The sequence below is a fragment of the Somniosus microcephalus genome, chromosome 1 (genome assembly GCF_052327205.1).
Source record: "Somniosus microcephalus isolate GS21.2 chromosome 1, FLI_Smic_1.0, whole genome shotgun sequence".
In the NCBI taxonomy this organism is placed as follows: Eukaryota; Metazoa; Chordata; class Chondrichthyes; order Squaliformes; family Somniosidae; genus Somniosus; species Somniosus microcephalus.
In genome coordinates this window covers 258500517-258513943 of record NC_140987.1, presented here as the reverse complement: position 1 = coordinate 258513943, position 13427 = coordinate 258500517, and the positions used below count along the sequence as shown (strand labels likewise).

At 45.4% G+C, this 13427-nt stretch overlaps 1 protein-coding gene across 2 annotated transcripts in view; it reads left to right on the top strand.

The window, feature by feature from the left end:
* Window positions 1-13427, top strand: part of rigi (RNA sensor RIG-I) — a 148745-nt gene that overhangs the window by 76287 nt on the left and 59031 nt on the right. For both annotated transcript variants that reach the window (XM_085992729.1, XM_085992739.1), the window contains exons 3-4: window positions 4999-5130; window positions 6279-6457. In XM_085992729.1, the coding sequence (XP_085848855.1) occupies window positions 4999-5130; window positions 6279-6457 (311 nt within the window). The remainder of the gene's footprint in view (window positions 1-4998; window positions 5131-6278; window positions 6458-13427) is intronic.

Here is a 13427-nt window from a genome sequence, read left to right as displayed (position 1 = left end):
TATAAAGGGCACTCGTGCTGATGGAATAGATGGCAGGTGAAGTAGAGATGTGTCAATAGTGGGAGAGGTAATGAGGTCAGACTGGATGGAGACTTGTGTAAAGACTTGCAGCATGGTGAATCTGTTGTGGAAATTCAGTGAGGAAGAGCTTGTGACTGAGGGAAGAGAGCTCTGTAAGGTGGGAGCTTTTACTGTACATTTGAAGCTGTCAGTTGAACAGCTGATTCAATGGCTACTGAATTCCCGCCTCAGCTTGACAGACGTGGTCCACGATCAGCGTGGACCCCGTGGGCGAGCATGCAAAATAAAAAGTTGAGCTCAAATATATTCTTAATGATCTCTAAACAAGGTCATAATTACCTGAATTGGGTCCCCCGCCGCTGTGTGTCGGTTCTGCTCAGTGCTGACAGACCCGACATTGGGAAAAGCACGTGGTGGCGGGTTCACAGCGGGGTTCCAACCCGCTGGGGGGAAAAAATACTTTCCCCACCCCGACCCACCACCGATCGCGCCCACTGACGCGCGCCCCCCCCCCCCCCCCGGAAAATCTCGGCCAACGATTCAAGTTCTGATGAAAGTCACTGACCTGAAACGTTAACTCTGTTTCTCTACAGATGCTGCGAGACCTGCTGAGTATTTCCAGCACTTTCTTTTTTACTGTATATAATAAATCAGCTATCTCATCTCCAGACTTGCGATGTTATATTCGTGTAGATTATCCAATTGTAGGAAAATTAGTTAACTAACTTGAAATTTTTTTCTTCAATCTTCACGTACAGAAAAACAGCTATCATTTAAACTTGGGTGGGGGGCGGGGAAAAACGGATAGAAAGGTGTCCTGCCCTCCACCCTATCACAGACCATTCCCTTTGTTCTTTTTTCTACCCCACTCGCCCTTTTTCCCTGCCTCTGTACTTGTTTAAAATCTGTTAAATATCCTAACTTCTTCTAGTTCTGACGAAAGGTCATCGACCTGAAACATTTAACTGTTTCTCTCTCCACAGATGCTGCCTGACCTGCTGAGTATTTCCAGCATTTTCTGTTTTTAATTCCGATTTCCAGCAGTACTTTGCTTTTGTTTACGTATTTGAGCCCTGTGTCTTTCTGTTCATTTGCACCCTTCAATGTCTTTTCATTAAATGTACATTCCCCACTCCTTGTTTTTTTTCCCTCTCAAAATCCATTACTTAACACTTATCCGCATTAAATTACATCTTCCACCTCTTTCCCCCCCCCCTGTTCTGCTATCTGCACCCCCCCCCCATCAATTTTATTATCCTGTGTGTTTCCTGATGTCTTTTGTAGTTCTCTCTGTTTGCCAAATCTCCTACTTTGATGTTAACAAATTTTGAAATTATGCTCCCTATGAGCAAGTCCAAATCATCTACAGAGAACAAAAGTAGACTTGGCACTGACCCCTTCTCCGATATAAGGAGCGCCATTCGTCCTAACTCTTTAGTTCTCGTCCAGCAACCAACTTGCTAACTTTGCTGCTACATCTTTTATGCCATACACGTGAATTTTTCTAACCAGCGTCTCATGAGACACCGTATCGAACACCTGAAAATCCACGTGCGCCAGATCTACTACATTCTTTTCATTTATCCAATCAGTCACTTTTTCAACAAAAAAAAATTACATTTATCCAATTTGTATCTGGACATGGACCTATAATTTGGGGTCAGTAACAGATCTGTGCTGTCTGCCATTTACCCATTACATTTCTAAATGCTCACTAATTTTGTCCTGAATGATCGATTCCAAAAAATTACCCATAAGTGATTGGTTGATAGTTACCTAGTTTATCCCTCCCTCCCTCCTTGAGCAACATTGGCTACTTTCCAGTCCCTTGGCAGAATTTGCATTATCTAAGGAGGATTGAAAAACTAGGGCGAGAACTACTTCTATCTCCTCTCTGACATTTTTCAAAAGACTAAGGTACATGCCAGTGGCACACTACCTTGAGTTCTCCCATTTTATTTTTACTAACAACCAATTCCTTTATCTCTAACAATTGTTTCATAAAATCACCCAACATTGTTGCCCTGTTCTTGCATATCTCTCTGAACATTCTGAAAATCTCCACCTCTCTCTCATCTCCACTGTTTGTTGGCCTGCCAATGTACATTGAGAATTGTACCATTTAATTTCCGATTTCTTCTATTCACACAGATTCTCTCTTAATTCAACACCCCCTCATCACCACACCTTGCCCCCAGGATGTCCTTATGTTCTAGTGCTGGGATACAAACTACCACTGCAGCCCCACCCCCAATTTTTGCCCGACACACGTCTCTCCTGAAAATGTCATGACCAGGAATATAAAATTCCCAGTCCTGTTGAAACTTAAGCTATGTTTCTCTTGTAGCGACTGTCATATCCCTCCATAATTATTACTTCTAACCCTCCAGTTTTATTTTCAAAGCTTTGCCCATTCACATACATAACACTCAGTCCAGATTATAATTTTTTGGAACATCAACCCTTATTCATTTTCCTGGTTATCACATTAAAAAAAAAATATATTCCTTGTCCTTTCTACAACATTGTTTTTATCTCTCTAGCTGAAAGTCTTTTTCTTTGCCTGTCTTCTGATATTTTCTCTATTTAAACCTCCTGCTATTCCAACAGGTTTATTCATCTTGCTTTCCCCTCTCTAGTTTTAATCCTTTTTTACACCCACCTCCCCCCGCCAAATTCATTTAAATTCACTGCCCCGCCCCCATTGGTCGATTGTACCTCCCCACAAGGGCACTGGTGTTCAGTACAGGTGAAAGCGTTCCCTTCAATGTAACCTTCCCAAGTTCCACAACTGGCTCTAATGCCAATCCTTCCCTCCCGCACCAGTAGGGTTGCCACCAAACCTCCAGGATTACCCTGGAGTTTCTACGATTGCCTTGGAGTCTCCAGGAATTAAAGATTAACCTCCAGGACACTGCTGTGAGCAACCATGGAGAAAAATTGTAGGGGCATGAAAAAAATTGGCCGAGAAATTCGGTGGGCTGCGCCACCAGTTAGCGCCTAAAGAGGGCACTCAGTGGCTTTAGCGCCACTGGCCGTGCCTCCCGCGATATTTAGCGGGGCGCTAATGGCGGCGTTAGCCTGTTGCGCTGCGCCACCACCGATGACGTCATCGGTGTGCGCAGCGCCCCGCTACCGCCCCGATCACGATATTTGGTCGCGCCCGCCTCTGTAATGCCGATCGCAAATCACGCCCGGTTCACGGGGCCTACCTGTGGCGGTAGTGGCGCAAATTAAGGTGGAGGTGCGGGGCGGCCATTTTTTCGGTGGCCGCCTGCCAGCACCTCCATCCCCGGCCTCCTGATCCCCCCCCCCGCCCCCCCCCCGGGCAGTGCCGGCTGTGTCCCGAGAGCCCGGCACTTCTCCTCGGTGCCGGGCTCTTTTGCCAGCATTCGCGATCGGTCATCGTGCTGGTGCAGGCCCCTCCCCCTTAAGAAGGGGAGGAGGGCCTGCAGTACCGCAGTGCGCCGTGCCGCAGTGTGTGGCGGTGCAGCACGTTGCGCTGCAATATTCAGTTTCAGCGCCCCAAGAGGGACGCGGGGCGCCTCGAGCAGCGCCCCGCGTCCCTCTTGGGGCGCTCCAACTGAATTTCCAGCGGGCGCAACTGCTCCGTTCGCAGCAGTAATTCCGGCGCCCAGGCAAGCTTGGCGCCCCATTTGGGGCTCCACCGAATTTCGAGGCCATTGTGTTTTTATTAAAATTTCTTTCAATGCTTTTTTATTTACTAGTTACAAAAATATTGCATGGGGGGGTGGGGATACTGTTTGACTGACGGCCAAGAATCATCCAATCAGGAAATGAAGAGTCTATTCACTTTCCGTTTGGTGTTGGAGGGCGGTGCACCGAAGGATGGACGTGTCGGGTGACCAATGTCGGTAGTATGTGGGGGTGGGGCAGTTGGAGGTGGGAGGTCATGTGATGAAATCTCCAGGAATACGTCCCAACCAGAGTTGGCAACCCCTATACATCAGCCTTTTTTCTTGCTGGTCTGTACGTTTCATCTTGCTTTATGCTTGGCACTCACATTGGCAATTTACTTTAGAATCATAGAATGGTTGCAGCACAGTAGGAGGCCATTCAGCCCGTCGAGCCCGTGCCGGCTCTCTGCAAAAGCACTTCAGCTAGTCCCACTCCCTCGCCCTTTCCCTCATAGCCCTGCAAATTTTTTTCCTTCAGGTAATTATCTAATTCCCTTTTGAAAGCCGTGATTGAGTCTGCCTCCACCACCCTTTCAGGCAGTGCATTCCAGATCATAACCACTCGCTGCATAAAAAAGTTTTTCCTCACGTCACCTTTGGTTCTCTGCCAGTCACCTTAAATCTGTGTCCTCTGGTCCTCGACCCTTCCGCCAATGGGAACAGTTTCTATCTATCTACTCTGTCTAGACCCTTCATGATTTTGAACACCTCTATCAAATCTCCTTTCAGTCTTCTCTGCTCTAAGGAGAACAACCCCAGTTTCTCCAGTCTATCCACGTAACTGAAGTCCCTCATCCATGGAACCAGTCTTGTAAATCTTTCCTGCACCCTCTCTAAGGCCTTCACTTCCTTCCTAAAGTGCGGTGCCCAGAATTGGATACAATACTCCAGTTGAGGTCAGACCAGTGTTTTATAAAGGTTCATCATAACTTACTTGCTTTTGTACTCTCTGCCTCTATTTATGAAGCCCAGGATCCCATATGCTATTTAACCACTTTCTCAACCTGCCCTGCCACCTTCAACGATTTGTGCACATATACCCCCAGGTCTCTCTGTTCCTGCACCCCCTTTAGAATTGTACCCTTTAGTTTATATTGCCTCTCCTCGTTCTTCCTACCAAAATATATCACTTCGCACTTTTCTGCATTAAATTTCATCTGCCACATGTCCGCCCATTCCACCAGCCTGTCTGTGGCCTCTTGAAATCTATCCCTATCTTCCTCACTGTTCACTTCTTTCTTCAATTTTGTTAAAGACTTGCAATGTTCTCTCTCCCCAGTTGATACTGAAATGATTTTATCAATGGAAGAAACCTCTTCCATACGTTCTGCAGAGCGCTTTCTCAAGTGTCTGCTTGAACTGGAAGAAAAAGGATGGTATCGGGCATTTTTAGATGAATTAAGAGCAACAGGTGAGTGAACCAATGCTTCATGGAAGCCACAATTATATATTTCATACTGCTTTGTTATAAGCAAAGGTCATTTTTAAAGTAAGATTCATGGTGAATGCGCCATTAGCTTTTCTAGTTATTACTTTTTCAGTGCCTCAGTATTCAAGGCAAGCAGTGTACTGAATTATTAATCAAAGAACGGAGAGTCTGAATTCCATTCTTGACCAACGTTGCAACATTTAGTGGGCAAGGTTCTCTTATCAGCAGGGGAGACAAGAAGGAGCATTTCACATTATTTGGACCTCTGCAGCTTGTGGTGTCAGGGGGATGGTGGTGGGATGGAGAGAAAGAGATGAACCTGTTGGGAGGAAGTGATCGAGAATTTAAATGAAAAGTAGAAAATATTTGGGGATTCATTCTTTTCTTGTAAAGTTTTGTTTCTTAAATGTTGCCTCTTTTGGTGGATAAATACATCATCTGTAAAGATACTAAGCCAATATGGATCAGGATAAGGGGTCGGCCATTTAAGACTGAGATGAGGAGAAATTTCTTCACTCAGAGGGTTGGGAATCTTTGGCATTCTCTACCCAAGAGGGCTGTGGATGCTCAGTCATTGAGTATATTCAAGACTGCAATTGATAGATTTTTGGGCACTAAGGGAATCAAGGAATATCGGGAAAGTGGAGTTGAGGTAGAAGATCAGCCATGATCTTATTGAATGGTGGAGCAGGCTCAAGGGGCCGAATAGTCTACTCCTGCTCCTATTTCTTATGTAGAAGATCCCGGGCTTGATCCCTGAGCTAATTGAGTGTTCGGGGAAGGCAACCACAGGTTTAAAAAAAAACACATTGGCAGATGGGTCACACAGTCTTTCAGGAGCATCCTTATGACTGATGCATTCCCAGAGGACTAGCAGCAGAGCACCTCGTCACTCTTTTATTTACTGTGTGGCAACAAGAACAACTTGCATTTATATAGCGCCTTTAATGTAGTTATTAAAATATTGGAGCTGGGGGAAAAATGCTGTGTAACTGGGTGAGGCGGTTGGAGGCAGGAGGTCATGTGATGAAACCTCCAGGAACACACCCAACCAGAGTTGGCAACCCTAATTGGCTCTAGAGTGTTTAAAATTTGTAATGTTAATGTTCTATTATGTGCTATGTTTGCAGGTTACACTGGTCTGCAGGAAGCCATTGAAAATGTTGACTTTAAAGACATTGAACGACTGAACGAGCCTAAAATCCTTTTGGATCGCATTTCACAAACAATTGTTTTAAACATAAAACCGTGTGAAGTTATTCTTTTTATGCCGTGTCTCCTACGTGGAGAATGTGAAGAGATTAAAAAGGTATTTCTTAAGGATTGAGAAATATGGGGAAGCAGGAGGGTAGTAGGTTGGGCTGCCATCCCTCCAGGAATGTCCTGGAGTCTCCAGGAATGTCCTGGAGTCTCCAGGAATTAATGACCAATCCTCTGGACACTGCTGTGAGCAACACCTAGGAGAAAAATCAAAGGGGCATTTGAAAAAAAATTGTACTTTTTTTCATTTACTTTGAACTCTTCTGATTATCAGCCCCACAACCCTCCCAGATCTCTGCGTTCCTCCAATTCTGGCCTCTTGCACATCACGATTTTAATCGCTCCACCATTGGTGGCCGTGCCTCCAGCTGCCTAGGCCCTAAGCTCTGGAATTCCCTCCCTAAACCTCTCCGCCTCTCTACCTCTATCTCCTCCTTTTAAGATGTTCCTTAAAACCAACCACTTTGGTCATCTGTCCTAATATCTCCTTATGTGGCTTGGTGTCAATTTTTGTTCAGTAACGCTCCTGTGAAGCGTTTTGTGATGTTTTTACTACGTTAAAGGTGCTATATAAATGCAAGTTGTTGTTGTTATGGAGGACTGGTCTGGATGGGTCAAATGGGCAAATTTATAAATGACACCAAAGTGGGAAGTATGACAAATTCTGATGACTACGAAAGACAGCAGGAGTGTTATACATAGACTAGCAGGATGGGCAGATAGGTGATCAATAAATAAAAACAGAAAATGCTGGAAATACTCAACAGTTCAGGCAGCATCTGTAGAGAGAAAAACAGAGTTAACGGGCTGGATTTTACGTACCTCGTGAGTCCATGGCAGACGATGTCAGTGGCTGGTCCCGACCCCGCTGTTGTCTCCATCCTAGCCTCTAAAATGAATTTCCCGAGATTGGGCTTGTTAAGCCTGCCCAGCACGTTTCCTGGCCATTTAGAGGAAGCGGGTTTGGTGACGTCATTTGATGATGTGTCATCTGCAGGTTTCCTTAAAAGGACAACTTTTGACATTTATGCTGTCAGTGTTCACGGGAAAAATGGTCCAACCGTGGCTAACATGAAAAATTAAAGATGGTATTAGATTAAAGGAAGAGGCTTATAATATTGCCAAAAAGAGTAGTAAGCCTGAGGATTGGGAGGATTTTAGAATTCAGCAAAGGGGGACCAAGAAATTGATAAAGAAAGGGAAAATAGAACATGAGAATAAACTAGCAGGAGACATAAAAACAGACTGTAAAAGCTTCTATAGGTATGTAAAAAAAGAAAAGATTAGCGAAAGTAAACGTGGGCCCTTACAGGCTGAGACAGTAGAAATTATAATGGGGATTAAGGAAATGGCAGAGAAATTAAACAAATACTTTGGGCAGGATTTTCATTGAGCCGTGGAGGCAGGATTGGAGACGTGTGGGGGGTTAAAATCTTGAAATCGGGGGGCACAAACCCAACCTGCCTCCGTGCCAGTTTCAAAGGAGGCGGGTACCTGACCCGCGCTGGGACCCGCCTCCCCGAGGCAGGAAGGGGATTACTGCAAATTACCTGCCTGTTAACAGGCAGTTTTTAGCCTAATCCCTATTTTTATTGGTGAAGTATGGGATTCCTGATAGCTCCAAACCACGCCAAGTTAGCGAGGCGGGCCATCGGGATGAAGGGGTCAAGATGTCCGGTGTTCAGGTGAGTGATGGGTGCATGAGTGCAGAGGTAAGTGTATTTGGTGTGTGTAAAGTGTTTTACTTACATGTACTTACCTTTACAGCCTTCCTTCCTTCAGGTCTCGGGAGTCCCTCATCTCACCGGCACAGAAAGCAGAATGGCCACGATCTGTCAAAATCTGCAGCATTCAGCTTTCTGTTCCGGAGAGATCTCTAAATCATCCTGAGAGGAAGGAATTAACTTAGAGTACAGATTGTCAGTGTTGTCAAACACTGATATTTCATCTGTCAAAATTTCTTGACAGATGAAATGACAATCTGTGACGTCACCTGTTGCCGGGTGGCCCTTAATTGGCGGGCTCAACAAGGTCAATCAAGTGAAAATCGCGTGGGTTGGCCACAACTCGATGGAGACGGGACTACAACCCCGAAAGTTGTAGTCCCGCCTCCTACACGCCTGCTCAATGAAAATCCAGCCCTTTGTGTCTGTCTTCACGGAAGAAGATGCAAAAAATCTCCTGGAAATAGTGGAGAACCAAGGGTCTAGTGAGCATGAGGAACTGAAAGAAATTAGAAATAGTAAAAAAAAAGTACTGGAGAAATTAATGGGACTGAAAGCTGATAAATCCCCATGATCTGATGGCCTACATCCTAGGGATCCTATAGAGATAGTGGATGGATTGGTTGTCATCTTCCAAAATTCCATAGATTCTAGAACGGTTCCCGCGGATTGGAAGGTAGCAAATGTAATCCCACTATTTAAAAAAAGGAGGGAGAGAGAAAACGGGGAACTACAGACCGGTTAGCCTGACATCAGTAGTAGGGAAAATGCTAGAATCTATTATTAAGGACATGGTAATAGGGCACTTAGAAAATAATAATAGGGTTGGGCAGAGTCAACACTGATTTATGAAAGGGAAATCATGTTTGACGAATCTGTTAAGAGTTTTTTGAGGTTGTAACTAGCAGAATAGATAAGGAGGAACCAGTGGATGTGGTGTATTTTGATTTTCAGAAGGCATTCGATAAGGTGCCACCCAAGAGGTTGGGGGTAATACACTAGCATGGATTGAGGACTGTTTAATAGACAGAAAAAAGAGAGTAGGAATAAATCAGTCAGTTTTGGGTTAGCAGGTTGTAACTAGTGGGGTACCGCAAGGATCAGTGCTTGGGCCTCAGCTATTCACAATCTATATCAATGATTTAGATGAGGGGACCAAATGTAATATGTCCAAGTTTGCTGATGATACAAAGCTCGGTGGGAATGTAAGTTGTGAGGAGGATGCAAAGATATTCAAGGGGCTATAGACAGGTTAAGTGAGTGGGCAAGAACATGGCAATTGGAATATAATGCGGAGAAATGTGAAGTTATCCACTTTGGTAGGAACAATAGAAAAGCAGAGTATTTTTTAAATGGTGAGCGAGTGGGAAATGTTAGTTTTCAGAGGGACCAGGGTGTCCTTGTGCACGAATCACTGAAAGTTAACAAGCAGGTACAGCAAGCAATTAGGAAAGCAAATGGTATGTTGGCCTTTATTACAACAGGATTTGAGTACAAGAGTAAAGACGTCTTACTGCAATTATATAGGACCCTGGTGAGACCACACCTGGAGTACTGTGTACAGTTTTGGTCTCTTTACCTAAGGAAGGATATACTTGCCATAGAGGGAGTGCAACGAAGGTTCACCAGACTGGTTGCTGGGATGGGGAGATTGAGTGGACTAGGCCTATATTCTCTAGAGTTTAGAAGAATGAGAGGTGGTCTCATTGAAACATACAAAATTCTTACAGGGCTTGACAGGGTAGATGCAGGTAGGATGTTTCCCCTTGCTGGGGAGTCTAGAACCAGGGGTCACAGTGTCAGAATAAGGGGTCGGCTATTTAGGACTGAGATGAGGAGAAATTTCTTCACTCAGAGAGTGGTGATTCTGTGGAATTTGTGCAGGAAAGTGGAGTTGAGGTAGAAGATCAGCCATGATCTTATTGAATGGGGGAGCAGGCTCAAGGGGCCAAATGGCCTACTCCTGTTTCTTATGTTCTTATGAAGTGTAGTCACTGTTGTAATGTAGGGAAACACAGAAGCCAATTTGTGCACAGCAGGCTCCCACAAACAGCAGTGTGATAATGACTCGACGTTTGTGACATTGGATAAGGGATAAATGTTGGTCCAGGACACCGGGGAAACCTGGTGGGGCAGACAGGACCTCGGCTTAACGTCTCATCCGAGGGATGGCACCTCCTGCAGTGCAGAGCACTCCCTTGGTGCTGCACTGCGAGTGTCAGCCCGGATTTTGTGCTCGATGCCCTGGCCTGGGACTTGATCGGCTGCCTTCTGACTGAGAGGTGAGAGTGATACCAACTGACCCATGGCCAATACACATACCAGGCATGAAAAGAGAAGAGGTCGGGCCCCATTAGAAAGACCATACTTGCATTTGTATAACATCTTTCACATCATCGAGACGTCCCAAAGTAGGTGAACACTGTAGACAATTTATGCACAGCAAAGAGCAATGTGATTAAATAACCAATTAATCTTCTGTTGGTAGTGTTGGTTGGGGGATAAATGTTGGTCACGGTACAGGGAATACTCTCCTGCTCTTCTTCGAACAGTGCCATGGGATCGTTAACACCCGCTCAGACAACGACAGCTTGCCTTTATATAGCGCCTTTAACGTAGTAAAACAACCCATGGCTCTTCATAGGAGTGATTATCAGACAAAGTTTGACACTGAGTCACAGACAGAGATTTTAGGACAGGTTTATCAATAGCTTGGTCATAGAGATAGGTTTTAAGGAGTGTCTTAAAGGAGAAGAGATGGAGAGGTTTAGGGAGGGAATTCCAGAGCTTGGGGCCTGGCAGCTGAAGGCAAGGCCGCCAATGGTGGAATGATTAAAATTGGGGATGCGCAAGAGGTCAGAATTGGAAGAGTGCAGAGATCTCGGAGAGTTGTGGGGCTGGAGGAAGTTACAGAGATTGGGCGGGGCGAGGCCACGGAGGAATTTGAAAACAAGGATGAGAATTTTAAAATCAAGACTTTGCCGGAATAGGAGCCAATGTAGTTCAGCGAGCACAGCGGTGATGGGTGAATGGGACTTGGTGCGAGTTAGGACACAGGCAGCAGAGCTCAAGTTTATGGAGGGTGGGAGTCTGACCAGGAGAGGGTTGGAATAGTCAAGTTTAGAGGCAACAAAGGCAGACCGGGCCTCAGTTTAGTATCTCATCCAAAAGAGGACACCTTCAATGATGCAATACACACTTAATACTGAAGGGTCAGCCTAGATTATGTGCTCTAGTCCGAGAGTGAGGCTTGAACCCACGACCTTCGGCCGGAATTTTCCGGGGTGGTAGTGGGCGCGATCAGTGGCGGGTCGGGTGGGAAAGTTGTTACTTTTGACGGCGGGTTGGGAACCCGTTGTCATCCCGCTCCCACATGCCTTTCCCCCAGGCGCGTCTGTCGTGGAGCCGACCTGACCAGCAGTGGCGGGTGACCCAATTGAGATGATTAGCAGCTAGTTATCAGACCCATAACAGGCTTTTTTAACTTACTTTTTAAATTTCCCTGCATGGCCACGGGAACCACGCTGCTCGGGAATCACATCTGTCAAGCTGAGGCAGGAGTTCAGTGGCCATTGCTCCAGCTGATTACTTGACAGTATCAAATGTGCAGCAAAAGCCCCCACCTGACAGACGATCACTTTCCTCAGGCAGAAGCTGTTGCTCAGTCCATTTCCAGCACAGATTCTGAAGGCTGCAAGTCTTTCCAGCAAAGTCTCCATCTAGTCTCACCTCCTTGGAGGAACTCTCTCACTATTGACAGAATGCTTCTGTCATCTGTACTTCACCTACCATCTATTCCATCAACATGGGTGTCGTTTATACTGTCTCACCTTGGTCCTCAGAATCGGACCACGATCAGCCCCAACACCAGCAGCACCAGGCACACCAGCAGCACCAACCTTCTCCGTAATCACCTGATGCTGCACAGGACAGAGGGCATCAGCACCCGACCACATTGCTGCCAGGGACGTCAGGGATGACCTCATCATGGCCAGATTTACTTCACTTTACACTACACCCTGGCTGGCATATGATGCGCCAGGTTGGCAGCACCCCACACCAACACCATAAAGCATCCCTACAATGACCAAGCCATTCCTTTCACACTCATCACCATTGCAGGGGGTACTGTTATGTCTCACCATTCACTGCAACTCACTAAGCCACTTCCAAAGGTGCACACAAATCTGTCCCAAGTGTTGAAAATAAAGATTTTTATGTTTGACAGCACATTAACAGAAACTTTACATGAACATTGCATAAAACACCCAAGTGGCTACCCTTGTGTGGTGTTAGTTGGTATGATTGCACTAGGATGAGGGTGAATGTGAGGGTTTGCTAGTGCTGTTGGGGAGGGTTTAAACTAAAATGGCAGGGGGTTGGGAACCTGTGCAGGGAGACAGAGGAGAGGGAAGCAAGGATAGAAACAAGACAGGAAGGAGAAAAGCAAAAGTGGAAGGCAGAGAAATCAAGGGTGTAAATCAAACAAGTCCACAGTAAATAAGAATTCTAAAAGGACTAAGAATGTTAAAAAATCAAGCCTGAAGGCTTTGTGTCTTAATACGAGGAGCATTCGTAATAAGGTGGATGAATTAGCTGTGCAAATAGACATAAACAGATATGATATAATTGGGATTACGGAGACATGGCTCCAGGGTGACCAAGACTGGGAATTCAACATCCAGGGGTATTCAATATTCAGGAAGGACAGAAAAAAAGGAAAAGGAGGTGGGGTAGCAATGCTGGTTAAAGAGGAGATTAACACAATAGTAAAGAAGGATATTAGCTCTGATGATGTGGAATCTGTATGGGCAGAGCTGAGAAATACCATGGGGCAGAAAACGTTAGTACGAGTTGTATACAGACCCCCAAACAGTAATGCTGAGGTTGGGGATGGCATTAAACAGGAAATTAGAGACACGTGCAATAAGGGCACAGCAGTTATCATGGGTGACTTTAATCTACATATAGATTGGGCTAACCAAATTAGTAACAATACTGTGGAGGAGGAATTCCTAGAGTGTATATGGGATGGTTTCCTGGACCAATATGTCAAGGAACCAACTAGAGATCAGGCCATCTTAGACTGGGCATTATGTAATGAGAAAGGATTAATTAGCAATCTTGTTGTGCGAGGCCCCTTGGGGAGGAGTGATCATAATATGATAGAATTCTTCATTAAATTGGAGAGTGAAGTACTTGACTCAGAGGCTAGTGTCCTAAATTTAAATAAAGGAATATACGATGGTATGAGGCACGAGTTGGCTAGGATGGATTGGGGAACATTACTTAAAG